The sequence below is a fragment of the Centruroides vittatus genome, unplaced genomic scaffold (assembly GCF_030686945.1).
Source record: "Centruroides vittatus isolate TY-2023 unplaced genomic scaffold, ASM3068694v2 contig_488, whole genome shotgun sequence".
Lineage (NCBI taxonomy): Eukaryota > Metazoa > Arthropoda > Arachnida > Scorpiones > Buthidae > Centruroides > Centruroides vittatus.
In genome coordinates this window covers 664,894-677,304 of record NW_027122276.1, presented here as the reverse complement: position 1 = coordinate 677,304, position 12,411 = coordinate 664,894, and the positions used below count along the sequence as shown (strand labels likewise).

At 32.3% G+C, this 12,411-nt stretch overlaps 1 protein-coding gene across 1 annotated transcript; it reads left to right on the top strand.

Moving 5' to 3' along the window:
- The first annotated feature begins 248 nt into the window (after window positions 1–248).
- Window positions 249–10,711, top strand: LOC136978102 (F-box/LRR-repeat protein 6-like). Its single transcript, XM_067273755.1, has 6 exons — window positions 249–263; window positions 427–591; window positions 9,071–9,156; window positions 9,250–9,412; window positions 9,500–9,651; window positions 9,753–10,711. Exons 1-6 carry the CDS (start codon window positions 249–251, stop codon window positions 9,916–9,918), a joined length of 747 nt encoding a protein of 248 aa, XP_067129856.1. The 3' UTR covers window positions 9,919–10,711.
- The last annotated feature ends 1,700 nt before the right edge of the window (window positions 10,712–12,411 follow it).

Genomic DNA, 12,411 nt, shown 5'->3' with positions numbered 1-12,411 from the left:
GTCTAGAACAAATTAATTGGATTTACATTGATTCATGTGGAAATAATTGCCTCGGTTTTCGTCGGTTTCAGATTTTGCCGATTTTTTTTGGACGGATTATCAACGAAAACCGAGGTATCACTGTATATGTATATATGAATGAGTAATATTTATGAGAGAAAATATATCTGCACAATAAACTAAGTTATGAAGGATCTACACAATTAATCTGAAGAAAAGATGATCAAATATCCATTAGTTTTCCCATAATGGGCAAAATTAAGGTTAGTCATTTAGCCAGTGTGCATTAATACCAACTCTAGATATTCAAATACTCAAGATTTCAAATATTTAATATTAACAATTATGTTTTGACTTTTATTCAAATCAAAAGTCTTTTATGTTTAGTTTAATTAAAAATTTAATTTTTATTACTTTATTTTTTAGGAATCTTGTCCCAATCTTCAGGTTTTAGATGCTTCAAATCTTACCATCAGATCTCGAAATGCTGTGCTACCTCTGGAAGACTTTCAACAAGGATGTCCTAGACTTCGTATTTTAAGATTAGCAAACAGTGATGTTTCATTATCAGCTGCATCTCTAACTAAACAGGTTTGTAAAAAGATAACATTTAAGTCTGATAACATCAAAGTTATAGCTTTAGATTATGTGGAATTATTTTTTATTTAGAAATTAAATTAAATTAAATTTTATCAGGTTTGCCTTTTTCCTTATTAATAATATAATTCATTATGGTTAAATAATTGTGATACATGACAAATTTTTTTGTATAAACTTAAATTTTAAAATAATTTTTGTTATCAATGTAAAGTCTTAAAAATATTGAATGTAAATGCAAGCAGATTTACAGTATAATAAGGTTTTATTATAGTGTATTTAAAAACTAGCAGTCATTTGGCAGTTCATTGCTAATACAGTTTATCCCGATTATAACATCATCGGATGTAACAACAACCCTAATATAATGTCAAATTTTTATCGGTCTCACAATTTTACTATACTAGATGTTAAAAAAACCCATATAGTTTGTATTTTTTATACATACGTTAATAAATTATTATAATAATACTGTATTACCATTAAGAAATAATGTTATGGTAATACATATGATGTTAAATTAGAATGGATTTTATAATATTCTTGAACACACTTGATACTTTTTATGGGACTGAAATTATGACTTGCAGATAATGATACTCAGTTATAACATCAAAAAATTGCTGGTCCCATGGATGATGTTATAAACGGGTTAAACTGTATATACATGATAATCTGTATGAAACTTTGTATAATATAGAGTCTATATTATAGACTATGTGATGTTATAACATATATTTAATACAGACAAAACTTTATTAAATTTTAAGTTTCAATGTGGGATTGTATTTGTTTTTGTTACAGTTAAAGAATTTCAAAGATTGTTAGGAATCTACAGGAATTAATATATGTGATCATCCGTAGATTACATAATGCTGTTTTTATATTTCTCAATTACTACTCTATTTTCCTCTTAATGATTCATAATGTTGCACATACCCACTGTTAAAATTACATAATGCATATCCTGGATCAATCTTTCATAATTTTACTAAGGAATAACACATGGCATGGGATATCAAATGTTACATTATTTTATTTATTTAAATATGTATGAAGCAATGACATAAACAGTAGGTTTTACTATGGCAACCTTTCAGAAACAAAAATGAATCATTTTGTTACTCAAGAGTTGAGATCCTAGTGTGAGGTTTTGGGAATTGCCTGAACTGGAACTTGCCTAGGATCTCACCTTAGGTGAAAGGTTGTGACCCTTGTTCTTCCTGCAATCTGTCAGGATGATGTGAGAAATCTTTGGATGTATGGTGGTAGTGGTTGCAGGATGCAGAGAGACTCACACAGAGATCGAAATGACAAAATTAACGCGTTTATTTGAACAAAGACATCATGTTTACAGAAAAGGCTAAAGGCTATCCAGATAAAGGTTGTACTGTAGTTTCTGTGGAGGAAAGTTCTGTTTCTGCCCATATTGCTGGTCCGCTGAGATCGTCTTCTGTCCCTCTAGGTGGTCGAGAGATGGTCCAGAAGCAGGAGGTCTCACTGGACTTGAGGCAGGTGGAGTTGTCTTCAATAAGGGATGAGGAGCCTTGGTGATAGCTTGGTCCGAATTATTTCTGGAAAATCTGGGTCTTCTCTTCTTTTGGAGAGCTGTGTTGACTTAGTCCAAAGTGGTCCCACAAACTTCATTTGTCCCTCGTCTGTTATCAGGGACGCAATTTGAGCCGTGGAGTTGCCAAACCCCTTCATTCAGGCTGCTCCCCTCTGAAGTTGGGTCGCATCCTTCCCCAAGTGATTGTCCTGTAAATTTTGGTATAATGTGTTGTTTTGACTCAGAGAAGGTGCAGCTGGGTCCAATCTGTCCCAACCGCCTCCTCCTCTGAAAGAAGGTCAGCAAATTCCTGCTTTAAACTCTGTGTAAGATGACCGTTCGAACTCTCCCCGGCGGTCGATTTCTCTTCCACCTTCTATGATTGGGGATGTGTCAGTTTGTTCCGGGAAGGTGACAATTAAATCATCTCACACCCCATTCCTTTACCGCCCTGGTCTTATTTATGAAATAAGTCACCAATTTATTGGCTTTAACTCAACAGCCAGTCTGTCGTCAGGGGGTGAGGAGGTTTACAAAAGGTATGTAATGCTCATTATAACGCATACAAAAAGTATGTAATGCTCATTATAACGTAATAATCATTATAACGCATTACAAGGGATGGGATGTTTACAAAAGGTATGTAATGCTAGTGTGAGAACCTGGCCTCACACTAGCATTACATACCTTTTGTAAACATTCCATCCCTTGTAATGCGTTAAATGATTATTTGCAAACTCACCCACCCATTCTCTGTTATATAATTTATGGTCAGCCTGTATGTTTATAAAACAAAGAATAAATTAAAATTAATTGGTTGATTAATTTTATGAGACAGATGTTGGGATAAAAATGTATTTAATGTAACGATTTTAATTAAAAAAATTAAGAAAGTGAATTTTAAAAACAGGGTTTGTACCCACCTGGAAAGTCAAGGATTTTCATTAGTGTTTGAAAAAATATCATGGAAAGTCAGGAAATTTATCAAAAAGTCAGGGAGTTTGTCTCTCTGGCTGCTTTGTTGATTTTTTTTTACTGACAATATGGCTGCTCAAGTGCAGCCATCTGCAGGTTGCAAGAAGTAATGTGGTGGTGCAATGCAACTTATGAGCTAGGTGCAGAATATTTTCAGGATCGAAAATTTCTTCCAAACATATAGGAAATGTCCCCAAAATTATTGCACTCAAAATTAAATCATAATTTATGAATCAATTGATAATAATTACTACATAATTTAGAAGATTCAAATTAATTTATACATATTATTAAATAGGCCTACTATCCAATTTCCCATGTAACATTAAACTTATGAGTTAACATACATATTTTAAATTAAAAGAATGCTTTAAGCATGTATCATCATCATCATCATAGGATAGCATATGCAGTTATAAACTTGATGTAATACATTGTTTAATAGAAATAAAATTGAAGTCAATGCCATGAATTTTTATTTTTATGTTTAGTACAGTCAGTAATTAATGGACTTTTTGACATCAGAAATGCAAGATTTATTTATCTGTTATTTATTTATTTATTTATTTATTTATAATATAAATAAATTATCTAATAATGACTGTTAGCCTTATTTATTTATGATAGTGACTGAAATTTTTGTAAGACTCAAAAAAATCAGTTAAGAACAAACTTTAAGTAATAAACATGAAAAAATACAAACTTCATCAGCTAACCCAATGTACAATAAACTAGACTCCAACCAAATGCCAAATTCTATTGGGCGAGATATGGCTAAATTCTAAATAAATTAAGCAACCAATTTGGCACTAGAGGGAAGCGTTAGGTGCCATCTCTTATTAAATTTAATAATTATAATATTTAATTAATTAATTTAAATAATTTAGTACCACTGAAGAAAAAAATCAACCCACTGAAAAAAAAAGAATTGGCTCTGGGCCAATTCTTTTCTTCCAGTTAGTTCTAAATTATTTAGCTGGGTTCTGGTAGAGAAACTTCACTGACTTCGGCGTTAAACTATTTCTTTTTTATTATCACAAGCACTTTCGACGAGTTTATAATCGTCGTCTTCAGGTGAAACGAATTATTTTAAAAAACGAACATGCAGAATGTTCTAAGAAGAACAGAATTTTTGAATTCAAAAACAGGCATCCGGTAATTCCGTTACGAACGCGCAAAAAAGATGTTGGCATGTTCGTAACGATCAGTTTCACCTGGGAGAAAGAGCAGGATGAATCAATAACATTCTTGGATTTGTGCATAAAAAAGTCGGTTGAGGGGCGCAGTTTGCAGTTCATCACAAATCTAACGAGTTACTGTCTATTATCCCAGCAGATGCTTTCCAACCGTCGAGATATATCAATGCTGCCATTGCTGCACTTGTTAGAAGGGCGCTATTACTTCCGTCGACGCAGATAGCAATAAAAAGTGAATTAGACATCGTCAGACTAGCGGTATCTCGTGCAGGATTCACGCGTGGCAAATACGAGCATGCACTCCGCAAGGTAAAGGAGTCCCTATTCCCACGTACCACGCTGCACAAAAAAGAAAAAACATCCACGATCCAGATTCCGTTGCCGTATCTCGGACCACCCTCTATACGTATCAGTCGCATCTTTCGGCGGTACAACTACAATCTACCTATAACCCCTCTACCAAACCTACGTAGGTGCATCTGTAATGATTGTGACAAGCTAACTACTTTAGAAAAATCAGAAGTCTACGCAATACACCTAGAAAATCCGGAAACGGGAGCTAGCACAAGATACATAGGAGCAACAACAAGAATGCTCGCCTCCCATCTAGCAGAGCATCAGGATGATGTAGCAAAGGGAAAATATACCACAGAGCTCACTAAAAAAGTTCTCAAGCAAGGCTACAACCCCGTGGTCCAGAACGGAAATAATAAAGTGTTGCAGCAATCGAAGGCTTGTACTCATCTGGGAAGCGCTTCTCACAGCTACTACGGAAGTATGTAATGTCCCCACTCTAGATCTACCCGGAGTGTTGGTAGCATTATATAGGCACTTAAACAACGAAACGCGCCTAACATCGTATCGCCATTGTGGTGTCAGTTCCACGCATGCGCCGCCCGCACTGTAGATTTATGATTTTCAAACATGCCAACATCTTTTTTGCGCGTTCGTAACGGAATTACCGGATGCCTGTTTTTGAATTCAAAAATTCTGTTCTTCTTAGAACATTCTGCATGTTTGTTTTTTAAAATAATTCGTTTCACCTGAAGACGACGATTATAAACTCGTCGAAAGTGCTTGTGATAATAAAAAAGAAATAGTTTAACGCCGAAGTCAGTGAAGTTTCTCTACCAGAACCCAGTTAAAACTTGGCGTGAGTTACCAAATTTATTTTACTAAATTATTTAAATTATTTAATTAAAAAATTATAATTATTAAATTTAGCAAGAGATGGTGCCTAATGCCTAACTCTAGAAATTATCTTATAAATTATTATTATTATTATTATAGCCGTTTCTAGCCTGATAATTCAGCTTTTGGTGGTGTATTACTAAAAAATACTTTCAAAAAGGAAAGTTTTAGATTTGGCAAGAAAATTTTCATATTATTGAAATTATTTTCCTACCATGGCCATTTTGTCTAACTTCTAAAGCACTCCCTTTACATAACTCACTACTCACCACACTGGAATTACTTCAAAAAATTATGTACACAGAACCTTTTACGGTGTGATAACGCATAAATATCGACAAACAAACATTTTCAAACCCCTTCTGGGCTATGCATCAAGTTCCAAATCGTTTCTAGATGGATGTTCGATTCCCATTAAAAATCAGTTCAATCATAGGTTTGAAAGGATTTACAAAAAACCAGGTTGCACATGTGCAACAAGTCAGCCCATCCATGTATAATGGGTGACTAGAGTGTGTTGTAAATTAACTCTTGCAGGGCCAATAACAAAACCATCTCCTCTTTAAAATTTATGAACGTGCTTGGTGATGGAGGATTTAAAGATATGCATAGCCTCCAACCATTTGAGGTATTCAATGGGAGGCACATCGTGGAGGAGATTTGCCTGGGTGAAGTCTGCTACTATGTCTGGACTGGTTACATAAGTAGTGAGGACGGTGAGGTTCTCCTGTGACGAATATCCACTTGATGGTCTTGTATTCTGATGAACACGGATCATTTAGTAGAGCCTATATACCAGGGATGGGCAAGCAACAGTTCAGTAGGAGCCGAAATGTAGGTTTTGCAAAATGCATGGGAGCCACAGTTCTGTACTGCTGTGGCAGATAGTATGGTAAGGCACACGATTTTATTATATAACATAAATATAATATAAAACAAATATTGAATTTTTTTAATAAACATATTTTCACAAAATTAAAAAAATAAAATTGTAAAAAAATAATAAAAAACAGAAATTAACACTTTCAGCAAGAGCCGCATGTAACTCAAAAAGAGTCGCATTTGCCCATGTCTGCTATATTCAGTTGACTCCGCATAAGTCGACACCCCAAGGGGAAGTGGAAATGTGTCAAGTTATCCGATGTGACGACTAAAGCGAAGTTGGAAAAAAAACCACAAAACTACAATTAATAAAATGTAGTAGTGCGTTATACAGTAGTATAGGCTTACAATACATTGTATCCTCCATTTACAATTACTCTGTAGATGAAAAACTGAAAAATTTGTTTAGTATTGTTTGTTTTCAGCCCTTAACTGTCTTGACTTTCTTTTTCAACGATCACGAACACTTTTAAAACATCATCTTCGCAATTGTCAATTGTTGGCAAGTAACGTCTAAGGATTCTTAATGCCTCTAGCATGAGAAAATGCAAAATTGGATTCTGGTGTGATGTTGATGTAGATTGTATATTTTCTTTTTGTTTATCTGTTATTATTTTATACATAAAAATACATAAAATGTTAAGACATTTTTATTAATATGTATATATATATATATTAATAAATGAATCGACTCCCCTCCTGAAGAAAATGAGTTTGCACTACATGTGCAGAGTGAATTCATTTTTTCAGGAGGGAGTGACGACTTATTGGAGTGTGGGACAGCAAAAGTATGTCAACTTATCCAGTGGTGACGAGTTAAACGGTGTCGAGTAAACCAGAGTTTTTTAACATTAATGCCTATGTAAGTCGGTCGGGGACCACAGAGAACTGACTACTTAACCAATGGTGTCGAGTTATCTGGGTGTCGACTTATGCAGACTCGACTGTATATCAGGCCCTATCGCACCTATTATCCCTTAAAGGGACACTAGGTTCCGGGGTGTCTGCTGGGTTAGGAGGGTCCTTCCCATTACATAGGATGTTGAAAATAGTAGGGCACCTCCTGAAAGCGAGACGTAGCTGATGCTACCTGGCAACCTTGGCGTATATAGAGATCCTAAGTACGGGTTGTATGTGATGGAGATTTGTTCAATGTCTTCTGGTTGGTTATCAGCAGGCTGGTCCAATTCCCATGAATTTTCTGAATATATACATTGATGATGATGTATCAGCCTATGTATACCTTTGTGATACCTGTGTTTGGCAGCTAAGCGGACTATATACGCTAGTTCGGTATCACGAGCCTGGATGTTAGAAGAATGTGTAAAGGTTCTTCTGATTAAGGCTCTAAAGGCTGCAGTCTTGTATGTAACCGGATCACAGGACCCAGCAGGAATGTATGACGATGTAGATCTAGGTTTATGATATACCGAAGTGTGGATTCCCGAGCTTTCCACTTTAATGTTTATATCTAGAAAGTGTACTTCGGAAGGGTTAGATTGCTTTATTTCCAGTGTAGGGGTTATTGTTAAAAGAATCGACCAAAGTTGTTACATCCAGTGCAGTTTTCCAAAAAATGAAAATGTCATCAATATATCTCCTATACAATTGGATGTTGGGGAGGATCTTGCTCTCCAACTGCCACACAACCATTTCACACAGGTCCCAGAAACCGGGCTGCCCATGGGGGACCCCCTTACCTTGTGTCTACACACAAGGTAAGGGAGTCCCCTTAAAAGAAAGTTATACCTACTCAATAGCATAAACTCCAACAAAAATTCCTTTACTTATGTGAACATTTTCTTCCATATTTCATTGGACATCATCAGGCTGTAGAATTGGAAAGTGGAGTTGCGATGTTTGAAAATTTGAATGTAATGTGTTGTTGTTTGCTGATTGGTGTAGATGTTTCTGATTCGGGCAATCTCTGATTGGAGGAGATAATCCCTGTATGAACCTGTGATTTATGGGTGATGAAGGAAAAATTCCATTGGTTGGAAAATGTGTCATCGTCCTTAAAGTTGATTGTCTTTTTATGCAATGCTGCAAATGAATAATCTCACTCAAATAGTATACAGTTAGAAGTTTCAGTAACTTTTCTTTAATAACTGCATTAAATATCTTCAGTTTTATCCTATAATATTTCAAGTTAAATTTTGTAGTAATGAAAAATTCTACTTTTTTAATATTAAATTTTAATGTTGAATATTCCAAGCATTGATTCAATAATAATTAATTTAATAATGATATCTAGAATCTTTATTATTAGTAATGAAGAAGAATGCAAACATGAAAGAAAGAATAAAAGCAATTATTTAGTTATTGTATGAAAGGTTTTTAAATTTATTTGATTAATGGAACAGCCATTTATTTAGAAATTAATTGTATCATTACAGTCAATGTTCTTTTTTTAAAAAAATACTGCCAGTATGCAAATATGGTGACTGAACACACTGTATTATTTTTATAGAGCAACTGCCACTATGAATGGCTACTGATACTTTTTTTATGCTATGGTATAGTATGCTGATACTGGCACATTCTGACTAAAAATTAGCCCTAATTAGAATTATAATTAAACATTTTGATATTCAAGAGATTTAATTCTGATATTTTTAAATATCAGAATTAAATTTGAACATCAAAAATTAACCAATTTTAATGAATATTTTATTTTCAGGCCCAATCTCCAGGCTTTCCTGAATTGGAGGAATTAAGTGTTGCTGTAGAAAGTGGAGGAGGTTTAGGTGATAATGATCTTGATAGGTATGCATTTATATATTTCAATAAATATTTTTGATTTAAAATAGTAGAAAATTAATTGTTCTTATTAAGTAAATTTGATTAAATAATGGTTAGATTATTAAAGACATCCCATAAACTACAATTATTGGATGTACGAGGTTGTCGTAACATTTCTGTTTCCGGATTGGTACGCCTGCCTGCATGGGACATTAAACATCTCTATTTATCTCAGTGTTCCGTAGCTCGAAGACCAGATTTAGAGTTAGTTCTTCAAAAGGTAAATATTGAGAATAACTTTTTAATGTTTATTGATTAGAGAGAGAGAGAGAGGGGCTTTCATAAAACACTGCTTTCTTAATTTAAGTGGGGTCATAGTTTGGAAAATGTAGACCTCTCTTGGGCAGTTAATGAAGAAGCGATTAATCAAGGAATAATGGCATTGGCAACTTCAGAAAAAGGATGCCCCCTAAAAAGTCTTGATCTTTGTGGTTCTGCAGTATCTTACGATAGTATAAAGTAAGATTATATTATAAATATTTATTTTTTAGATAATAAATTCCAATTATACTGCGAAATCATATAAAAATATGCTAAACTTCAAAATATATTATTTTCAGATTATTACTTTCAAAATGTTTACATCTACAAACTTTAAATCTCCAATCTTGCCGTAGCCTTCCACGAGGCATAAAACGACTTTACATAAAAGATGATTTGATTCACTTGCGCGAGCTGATTGATGATGGTCGTTTTGACGAGTCGCCATCTTCAGTAGAATTTTAGAGTATTTTTCATTTCTACGAAATAATGACTGAATCAGTCAAATACTATATATGAGAAATCTCAGTGCCTGACTGGTAAATTTCCAGTTGTTTATCATGAAATTTATGTAACTGTAGTAGTATTCGTGGGGGAAAAAGTTAATGTTAATTTGAAAAATTTTATCTTTTATTAAGATATTAATGTTCACATCTGTTTATAATATAAGCCTTTAAAATAAATGTAACTTGGATGTGTGCAATTTTATCATAGGCGCTGCTTATTGGTTATAAGTTTTAAATTTCTTTATATTGTAAAGTTGATATTGATATAAATGTTTGCCAAATGATCTGTTCTAAATTGTTATGTTAAAAAAATAAAAACCATTATTGTCTTCTTCTTTCTATAAATATTATAGTCATTAATTATATATTTCAAGATTAAATTTTCTTTTAAAGTATAAAAATTTTTGAAAGTTTATGCACTATTTAAAATATATAATTTTTAATGTGTAGAAATTATTTTTAAGAATTCTTAAGAAATATGAGTGTTTGCACCTATTTGGTAGGCATTTAATTAAAATGCTGTAAAAATTTTTATCTGACAATATTTATTTCTCAAAAGTAAATATTGAGAACGAGCTGGAAATTATATATATTAAATATACATCTTGTATTTCTGTAACGCAATCATTATTCTGTGATAAAATGTAAGAATGATAGTACCTGAATGTAGTTTTGGTATCACAATTATATTATACTCCAGCTCTGTCTCAAAATTGTAGCAAATGTTCATTAAATTTTTTGTATTTATACCATATTTACTCCAATCTAAAATAAATCAAAATTGAATGAAATCCATAGACAATTTAGGTAAAAAATATAATTTTTGAATTAAATGACTTTTGAAAATGAGATGATAAGATTATCGTATTTGCTTCTCATACTTTGCCAGACAAACATAATCATTTTGTAAAATGTAAATTTTACTGAATACTTATTATGCATTTAGTAGATAGAATACCAAATTTTGAATTTGTTTGATTCTAAATCAGAGAAAATCTGGGGGAAAAAATAAAATATGTACTGTACATACATAAACTAAATGAAAAATTAATAGAATAAAATATCAGTTGTTTGAAATTTTAAAAATGTAAAATAATTACAACATAATTAGTCAACATTGTCTAGAGAGAGATTTAAGCAGACATGTAGATGATATTTCTGTAGAAAAAGTTAGTATAAAACTTACCACTATGGCACATTAAGCAACAAATATTTTAATGCCAAATGATTGCTGCATTGGATTATATTAACACTACTAATCTTGCAATCATTTGACATTAATCTAAGAATCAGGTTTAAGGCTGTTTGTATTTGTAAACAAACATTTGTATAAGACACTCATGCTATATAGAGACCATTGCAATGCAGTGGACACCGTTCAATTCCCTATTCTGAAGGTGTAATCTGGAAGGCAATGAACAGTAAATTCATTGCCTTCCATTGCATTCTGAAGGTGGTGAACACTGTGTTATACAGCAGATCATAATTGATCCTCTGCAATGCTTTTCACATTCAGTATGATACTCTTTCAAGGCTGCCAAATTTGCAAACTGTCCTCGATAAATGACATTTCTTAAGTATTTCCAAAACCAGAAATCACATAAATTAAGATCATATAGTTTGCAGTGCCATAGTTGTGAGCTTTGGTACTAATTTATTTTTACAAAAATAAATGTCTTCCACATGTCCCGAAATGTCACCCTATCAGATTTGGTGCATTTGGACTCTTCAATATCTCTCTAGACAGTGTTGAATAGAAGTACTTTAATTATGATCATTTGGTACATAAGTATAAACATTTTTATTTAAAATAGTTAATTGATATTCAATTTTAAACTGATCTGCACGAGAACTAATGAAACTAGAAGTATTGAAATTTACATCACCCTATTAAACAATAGGATGATGCAATTTAGTTTATATATTCCTAGTTCCATTTCTTCAAGATTACATTTAGTCTAAGATAATAAATGTAATCAAGGTTGCTATTTCATGCCAGTGGTTCAATTGAAAGATAAAAACTCAGATTGTAAATTAAACTAAAAAAATTTTATCTACTATTATATCTTATTGAAATTAATTTAGTTCATTTAATTTTCAGTTTAACAGTATTTAATAAGAAATTTCTTTATTATTTTAAATGTCATTCTATTGATTTTGTTTTCTTATCTAATTGTTTAACAATTTCTAGTAAATTTAATAAATTGTTAAATTATTTGAAGTATTCTGAAGGAGTTGATCTCTAAGTATAGATGATAATCTAAATCAATTTTTAAATTCTTGAAAATTTTAACTTTCTTAATTGAACATAAAATGCAGATTTTATAAAAATTTCATATATATAAATCAAAATCAAAAAGATTTTACATAAAAAACTATATATATATAGTTTTTTAGTTTTTATATAAAATCTTTTTGATTTTTTTCATAATACAAGTAAACTTTATAAATG

Excerpts from the sequence above, each read along its gene's own strand:
- LOC136978102 (XM_067273755.1), top strand. Across the intron at positions 592-9,070 it reads CTGCATCTCTAACTAAACAG|GCCCAATCTCCAGGCTTTCC; the intron begins GTTTGTAAAAAG and ends TTTTATTTTCAG. Across the intron at positions 9,413-9,499 it reads TAGAGTTAGTTCTTCAAAAG|TGGGGTCATAGTTTGGAAAA; the intron begins GTAAATATTGAG and ends TCTTAATTTAAG.